This window comes from Megascapheus bottae, chromosome 2, assembly GCF_031878675.1.
Source record: "Megascapheus bottae isolate mThoBot1 chromosome 2, mThoBot2.hap1, whole genome shotgun sequence".
Taxonomy (NCBI): Eukaryota; Metazoa; Chordata; class Mammalia; order Rodentia; family Geomyidae; genus Megascapheus; species Megascapheus bottae.
This window is the reverse complement of record NC_143510.1, coordinates 12,726,348-12,734,894: the sequence shown is the minus strand read 5'-3', so window position 1 is coordinate 12,734,894 and position 8,547 is coordinate 12,726,348. Positions and strand designations below refer to the sequence as shown.

Below are 8,547 nucleotides of genomic sequence, written 5' to 3'. Positions count from 1 at the left end.
AGGTTCGATTCCTTGGTACCACATACTTAGAAAAAGCCGGAAGTGGTGCTGAAGCTCAAGTGGTAGAGCTCTAGCCTTGAGAAAAATCCAAGTACAGTGCTCAGGCCCTGAGCTTAAGCCCAGGACTGGCAAAAAAAAAAAAAAAAAAAAAGTAAATCATATTTAACAAAATAGTACATGAGTACATAGGCCTTATTTAAGAATTGAGGCCTGCTAGATGTGCGCCCTGTACCCCTAGGTTACAGATCTCAGGAGACTGAGATCTGAAGACCACAGCTAGAATCTAGCCTGAGCAGACCAATCCATGAGACCCCTATCTACAATTAATCAGCTAAAAGCTAGGAATGACAATGTAGCTCAAGTGATACAGCACTAGCTTTGTGCAAAATCCAAATCATGGTTTAACACCCTGAGTTCAAGCCCCAGTACAGGGGCTCACATGAATGTATACACACACACACACACACACACACACACACACACACACACACACACAATTCTGAGATAATGCTATTAAACTTGGTACTTTGAGGGAACTGGAGAAGCAAACAGTGGTAACTAGAAAAGGTAAAGGAGATATTGGAGGATACAATGCATAAGACAAGGAAGCTTTTAGAGTTGGAAAGGAGAAAGAAGTAACAAAGTCATTCTAGAGTGAGAGAAAGAGCTATGGTAAACAATCATCCTTTTGGGATTCTACGGAGGAATTTTCCTGCATTAACCTAAAAGCAAAGATTTGCTACATTAGACAAGCCAGTGAGGCCAGCAACAAATTAGTGAGTAGAGTTACATTTGTGATGTGTGAACATCATTTATCAGAAACTATTCCAAGCTTAAAGACCTGGTCATTCACATAAGAGGTGGAGGGGAAGACTGACATGTGCCAACTAATTAAAGTAATTAAATAATTACTTATAATTAAATAATAATAAATAATTAAAGAATGAATAATTAAAGAATGAAAACAACCTATGAAATAATGCACAGGGCTGGGGATGTAGCCTTGTGTGGTAGACTGCTGGCCTAGCATGCATGAAGCCCTGGGTTCTATTCCTCAGCACCATAAATAGAAAAGCCAGAAGTGGTGCTATGGCTCCAATGGTAGAGTGCTAGTTTTGAACAAAAGAAGCTCAGTGACAGTGCCCAGACCCTGAGTTCAGACCCTGAGTTCAAGCCCCAGGACTGACCAAAAAAAAAAAAATGCAGAGCACAAGCTGTACTGTAAGGTTTCAGAAAAGAAAAAGCAGCTCTTGGATTTAAGTAGAAATCAGAAAGGTTTCACGGAAGAGGAAGCAGAGTACTTCCTGGGTCGACCAGATGGACATTCTGTCCAGTTCTCCTTGTGCTGTCCAGGCTCTACATTGTTTCCTGCGTCATTCAAATCTCTGCCCTTCTCTTGCCCCTCCTTCACTTAGTTCCAACCAATAACAGAAACTCCTAGAATACCAGCAGCTTCACTTCCAGTCCTACTAACAGCTGGAATCCTTCATTGCACGATCTGCCTGCCAAAGGACCTGGTAAAGACAGAGATCTCATGAGTGAGAATAGGTGAAAAGAAATGAGAGATGAGAAAATGGCATTGTGTGGTTGATTTGTTCCACCTTCTAGGAACTGTGTGGGGCTGTAGAAGATATGTAAGGGATATGGAGGGTCTGAAGAACAAGACTGTAGATCCCATTAATAAGAGTGTAATCCTAGTTAATCAAGAGGCTGAGATCTGAGGATCACAGTTCAAAGCTAGCCAGAGCAGACAGATCATAGAGACTTTTTTGTTTTATCATCAATAAACCAGCAAAAAGCTGGAAGTGGAGCTGTGGCTCAAGTGGTAGAGCACCAGCCTTTGGTGAAAAAGCCAAGTGCGAGTATAAGGCCTTGAGTTCAAGTCCCAGTACTGGTATACACACACAAAAAAAAAAAGAATGAAGGGGAGTGAAAAATGAAATAGATACTTGCTTCTAGTACTTTTACTTATCTCAGTTGTTTTTTTCAGCTCACTAGATTGAGGTTAAATGATGTGGAGTGAATTGTTTGTAAGAGGAGAAGCAGGGATTTTAATATGGGCGGTCAGACTCACAATGTTTCCCTGTATCATCCATGAACACTCATAGTTGTTTTACCTCCAGACTGCTTCCTGGGATGAACTGGCATAAGGAAAAGGAAAGTATCTCCTCAGTGTTCTCTTTGCTTTTTTTTTTTTTTTTTTAATCTTTATCCCTTTATCTTTCCTGCAGAAGAGACTGCAGTGGAACGGAGATGGAGACCTTTCTTCTACTGCTGCTTGGCCTGGGGTTGGTTCTTGCAGGAGCTTCTGGAAGCATTTTGGAGATAATGAAGGAAGAATTTGCAAAGGAAGAAATGCAATATGCGGGGGCAAAAAGTGGCCCATTGGAGCAGACTGTTGAAGTATTCCTGAACTTGACCCTGTCGGAACAAAATACCAGCATGCCCAAGGAGATTTTGCCTTCCTTGCTACTGACGTTCAGAAGATCGCCTTTCAGCATCCCAGAGAGACACATTCCGGGTAACAATCAAGACTGTTGCAACGTGACAGTCTGGAGAAAGCTTTTAGAAGTGAATAGGTCCTGCAGATTGGGCGATAACTTTAGCCCTGGCTCCATGGAAGTGACTCACCGAAGCCACAGAACCCCTGGTTGTGAGTGTGGACAGAGTCTTATCATAAACAGCTGGGAGAGCCCAGATGTGAAGAATCCCTTGTGCCAGCTCTCTCCAGGCAAACAGGCCCCCAGGTGCCATGACCACAGAGTCACCTCGCTAAAGAAAATGTTCACTGTTCTGACAGGCCATTCTCTGATGAGCTGGTTAGTTAGTGGCTCTAAACTGTAAGGGTTCCAGTACTCTGAGACTCGGGTCTGTATGAAAGCCATGTTCACGCTCACCATAGCAGCTTTCTTCCTATGATCCATCCCTCCCCGTTAGTTCCCTAGAAAGCTCCCTGATGTATATTAATTGGCAGGTTGAAAAAAACCTCAAAGGAAATGATTCCATTAAAATGTCATAACTGATCCTGGAATGCAGAGGCATTTTTCACTTTTCTCTCTCTCTCTGTTTCTCTCAACATGCACACACACACACACACACACACACACACACACACACACACACACACTTTCTTCCCCCTGAACCAAACTGGATTTCATCCCAGCATCCCTATCAAGCCAAAAAGCTGAGTTCCTCTAACTGAACAACATTAAAGACAGAAACTCCAAATAATGCAGATAATCAAACTTTAATTGTACTGCTAAAGAGCTCATTCAGCGAGCTAGTGAATGAGGGGAGAACATGATACTGCTGCTTTTCTGTGCTACTGTCACTGCCCATCCACGGGGGGGGGGGTTGCTGCCCCCCTAACCCCTGCTAGAGGGTCAGGGACCCTTGGACTTAGCTGCTACTCTCACTGTCTATAGCCTTAGCACCTGCAGCCTCCCATCCTTTGCCATTGGCTGATGCACAGGCTGCTGTGTAAAGAAGAAATAAAATTCTTGCCAGTTTTTTTTTTTTTTTTTGGTGGCTCATGGGGCTTGAACTCGGCCTGGGAGCTAACCCTGAGCTCTTTAGTTCAAGGCTACCACCCTACCCCAAGAGCCAAGCCCCATTTCCAGGTTTTTTTCTAGAGGTTAACTGGAAATAAGAGTCTCAGGTCCTTTTGTGCCCGGCTGGCTTTGAACCTTGATCCTCAGTTCTCAACCTCCTGAGTAGTTAGGATTACAGGGGGGAGCCACCACTCCCGGCTTCTTCAGTTTTTACTCAAGCAAAGTATTGCTCTTTTGAGCTTGTGGAAGAAGAGTGGAATGCCAGGAGAACTACAGAAGTTAGAAAAGATGGGGATTAAAAATCTATACAAAGGGAGCTGGGAGTTTGGCCTAGTGGTAGAGTGCTTGCCTAGCATACATGAAGACCCAGGTTCAATTCCTCGGTTCCACATACATAGAAAAAAGCCAGAAGTGGTGCTTTGGTTCAAGTGGTAGAGCTCTAGCCTTGAGAAAATCTAAGGACAGTGCTCAGGCCCTAGACTCAAACCCAGAACTGGACAAAAAAAAAATCTATACTGGCTGGCAGGGTTGGAACATAATCCTGATATTTGCCCATAGGGCAGTATGTAAGCATTCGTGGTCCAGCACTCTGCCTAACCTCTGGACAGCTACCTTGTTTGTTAATTTATTCATGGTTCCCTTTCTTCTCTGGCATCCCTTTCTCTATCCTGAGATGCTCTGTGTTTAGTCATCTAATTTTTCATAAGTGCACAAAAGCAAACAGATGTCACGGTAACATTTTTCTTGTTATACATAAGTTGGTATGTTTCCCCAATGTTTTTCACATTTGGTACAGAATCTTCATTATAACAGAACTACAAAATGGACAGTATGTAGCAATACAACCACAGTTTGTTTTTTTGTGCCTTTGGGCTGGTTTTTTCCTGTGCATGTGGTAACTGTTTAAATCAACATTTGCTGGGTGTTTGGCCAAATAAGTATGTGATTAATACTCCGTTTGCTCTTGATAGTGAGAGGTGGGAAATGTCTGAATACCCAAAGTCCCTCTCTTTTTTTAAATGCCCTTGGTGCTGGGGTTTGAACTCAGGACCAGGGCACTGTCTCCTAGCTTTATCCACCTGAGGGTACTGTCTACCACTTGAGCTGCATCCTCACTTCCAGATTTTTGCTGGCTAATTGGAGATAAGAGTTTCACTGCCTGTTCTAATCAGTCTGCTTCAAACTGTCACCCTCATATCTCAGCCTTCTGAGATTACAGGTTCGAGTCACCAGCACTCGGCTCGTTTTTCTTTTTCTTATTCTAGTAACATGCAAATGTTACCCAAATTCCTAGGACCCCAAAAGAACCACCAGAGGCCGAAGTCAAAGCAAAGAAGCAAGGGTCGTTTATTTTTTTTTCATATATTTTTTATTGTAATTAATAGAAGGGCTACATGATATTTGCCAGATAGATGGTGCATTAATTCACATACATTGATACCCTTTCTCATGTCTTGGTCCCCATTTCCCTCCCCCCACCCGCACCCCTCATCTTGTTTTCCCCCCTTCCCTATCCAATATTTGAAATTGGCAAGGGTCGTTTATTACGAGTTCGAACTCGGACCTCCGAGTGCCCGTAGCTGGCAACGCTAAGAGGCCCCGAACAAAGGTTTTACACAGCTTTTATAGGGGAATTCCATAGTTACAATCACCTGATTGGTTGTTTGGTAACTTCGAACCTCTGGTCGCTTCAGGATTGGTCAGAGCTCAGGCGTCTAACCATTGAGCATTGGGCTGTTGTCACCTGGGGTTCAAGTCGGGGCTAGTTCCGGGAACATGTGTTTTTGATTCCTAGTACATGGGCCCTGAGCAAGGTGGGGGGGGGGAGGGATGGGGTCATTCCCAGAACATGGGACAATCTTGGCACAACACAAACAAATAATAATATTAAGCTCTGCCTAGTACAGATGTCTTTCCTTACCAGAAAGAAGGGACAAAATCAGAACAAGTCAGGCTAGGTGTGTGGTTTAGTGGTAAAGTGCTTGCCTAGTATACATGAAGCCCTGGGTTCAATTCCTCAGTACCACATAAACAGAAAAAGCCAGAAGTGGCACTGCGGCTCAAGTGGTAGAGTGCTAGCCTCAAGAAAGCCCAAGGATAGTGCCCAGGCCCTGAGTTCAAGGCCCAGGACTGGCAAAAAGAAAATGCTCTGTATGAGAATGCCACATGTGAGGACAACCCTTAGATCCTACAGACCTGTCACCTTGTGACATAATAGGCATCAGAGCAAAGACTTCAGGTTTCAAATATGAAATTATGACATTTCGTTCTGCCCCCAAACCCTAGAAGGCCTTTTTGCTCTTGTAGCCTTACCCCTAAGTCCTTGGGGGTGGGTAAGGTGAGAGGAGGGACTTCCAGGTCGGGAATGCTCCAGGCTCATGCAATCTGTCTTCAGCACCTGCCTCATCTCAATGAGCACAGTATTGTGTGACCTTCTTTTCTTTTTTTCTTTCTTTTTGTGGGTCATTGGGGCTTGAACTTTGGGCCTGGGCGCTGTCCCTGAGCTCTTCAGCTCAAGGCTACCACCCTACCTTTGAGCCAGAGCCTACTTGCCATTTTCTAGAGGTTAATTGGAGATAAGAGTCTCACCACTTTTAGTGCTGGACTGGCTTTGAACTGCCCAGATCTCAGCCTCCTGAGTAGCTAGGATTACAGTGTGAGCCACCACTCCTGGCTCTTCATTTCTTTCTTATCCTGGCACTTGAACTCAGAGTGTGGGCACTGTTTCTGAGCTTCTTTTGTGCAAGGCCAGCACTCTACCCCCTTGGAGCTACAGTGCCAGTTCGGGCTTTCTTTTTTTCTTTCTTTTTCTCTTTATTTTTTTGGTTGGTCTTGGGACTAGAACTCTGGGCCTGGGCACTGTCCCTGAGCTCTTCAGCTCAAGGCTACCACCCTACCCCTTCAGCCACAGCTCAACTTCCCATTTTCTAGTGGTTAATTGGAGATAAGAGTCTCACGTTCTTTTGTGCCCCAGCTGGCTTTGAACAACGATCCTCAGATATCAGCCTCCTGAGTAGCTAGGATTACAGATGTGAGCCACCAGTGCCTGGCCAACAGCAGTGTTTTTTGTGTCTGTTCAAAAATACTGAGAGGTTCCAGTTAGGTGTGGGTAGTTTGTGTTCGTAATCCTAGCTGCTCAGGAGTCAGCCTTGAGGATTGCATCCCCAGCAGACAAATCCAAAAGAAGTTCAACTCACAAGCGGAGATGAGACTCAAGTAGTAAAGAGCCAGTCTTGAACAAAAAAATGCCAAGTTCAAGCCCTAGTACCAGCACACATAGTATAAATAGCTGGATATGGTGGCTCACACCTGTAATCCTAGCTACTCAGGAGGCTGGGATCTGAGGATCACGGTTCAAAACCAGCCCAGGCACTAAAGTCCATGAGACTCTTATCTCCAATTAACCTCTGGAAAACCAGAAGTGGGGCTGTGGCTCAAGGGGTAGGGCAGTAGCCTTGAACTGAAGAACCCAGGCCTAGAGTTCAAGTCCCATGACTGACAAAAAAATTAAATAAGTAAGTAAGTAATAATAATAATAATCCTATAGCTAAAAGGAAAAGTAGAAGGCTATAAAATAATGGTCTATAGGTGGTAGATCCAATTGTCAAATGGCCATGGAAGGGAGACTTAGATAGAGAGAGGACACAGGGATTGGACACAGAGGATTGCACACACAAGATGCTCAGAGAGGATATTTAGCATGGGAGAAATACCCTTCTTGAGCTGGGAGTGTCGCCTGGTGGTAGAGTGCTTTCCTAGCATGCATGAAGCCCTGGGTTTGATTCCTTGGTATTACATACACAGAGAAAGCCGGAAGTGGTGCTGTGGCTCAAGTGATAGAATGCTAGCCTTTAGAAAGCTCAAGGACAGTGCTCAGACCCTGAATTTAAGCCCTGGCAGAGGGGAGGGGGGCTTCTTGTCTCTACTCCCTCTCTTTTCCCAACATAAAGTGTACTAAATTTATTTTACATGACAGACAATTCTGAAGCAAAAGCAAGTGTCTAACCTCAAGCATCTAAAACCTTGCAGAAGGAAGAGCGCCTGTGAGGCAACACAGACCCATTCTACAGTTTAATGAGGAAGATTTTGCCCTCCATGTTATTTAACTGGCATTCAGTTTCCTCATCTTTACAACATGGATGTTGGATTAGATTGGGTCCTTAGACTTGGATGTACATCAGGATCCCATCCAGTGTCAGAGCTTCCAGTTGTTTACCCAAAGCAAACCCTCCTCGTTCTCAAGGTCTCCGACCGGCTCCATTTCCTCTTCTAGGAATGGTGGTAGAATAAGCAGAATGGCACGAGCCTAAATCCAGGCCTTATCACAGTGGGCTGGCCTCTTCTGTAATTCTCCACTTCTGAATATGTTTCTCTCAAATGGACTTCACTATGTACATGTACCAACTATAATCATGCTGATGATAGCAATATCATCACTAGGACAAGACTAGACAGCAAGATGGAAAGAAGTCATGACTCTGAACTACTGTGTTAAGCAGTTATTCTGGATATCTGGAGGGCTTTGTGTATATTATATATAGATAATAGATATAGATATGTAGATAGATATAGATATAGACGTGTGGGTATATACACATATATACATTTGGGGGACAGTCATAGGGCTTGAGCTCAGGGTCTGGACACTGTCCTTGGGCATTCTCAAGGCTAGCACTCTACCACTTGAGCCACAGCACTGTTTCTGGCTTTCTCTATGTATGTGGTACCAAGGAATCAAACCCAGGGCTTCATGCATGCTAGGCAAACACTTCCACTAGGCCACACTCTCAGCCAAAAAGGCTATGTATATTTTCATTCCTGAACTCGAAGATTTTGTACTATGAGATTGGCATTGTCCTAACAAACATAAAAACTGCGAGTTGCTATGAAGTATACTTCTCTAGGCCACAATCCTAGAGATTTGGCTTTTATTTATTTGACACTTATTTATTATGTGGTTCTTTTAGCAGCTAAGTTTGCCCCAAAATTTGAATAC

At 44.0% G+C, this 8,547-nt stretch overlaps 1 protein-coding gene across 1 annotated transcript; it reads left to right on the top strand.

Annotated features, from left to right (window-relative positions):
• Positions 1 to 2,253: 2,253 nt before the first annotated feature.
• On the top strand, positions 2,254 to 2,844 carry Rnase11 (ribonuclease A family member 11 (inactive)). Its single transcript, XM_090354885.1, has one exon. It carries the CDS (start codon positions 2,254 to 2,256, stop codon positions 2,842 to 2,844), a length of 591 nt encoding a protein of 196 aa, XP_090211011.1.
• Positions 2,845 to 8,547: the final 5,703 nt, after the last annotated feature.

Excerpts from the sequence above, each read along its gene's own strand:
- Rnase11 (XM_090354885.1), top strand. The coding sequence starts at position 2,254 with ATGGAGACCTTTCTTCTACTGCTGCTTGGCCTGGGGTTGGTTCTTGCA.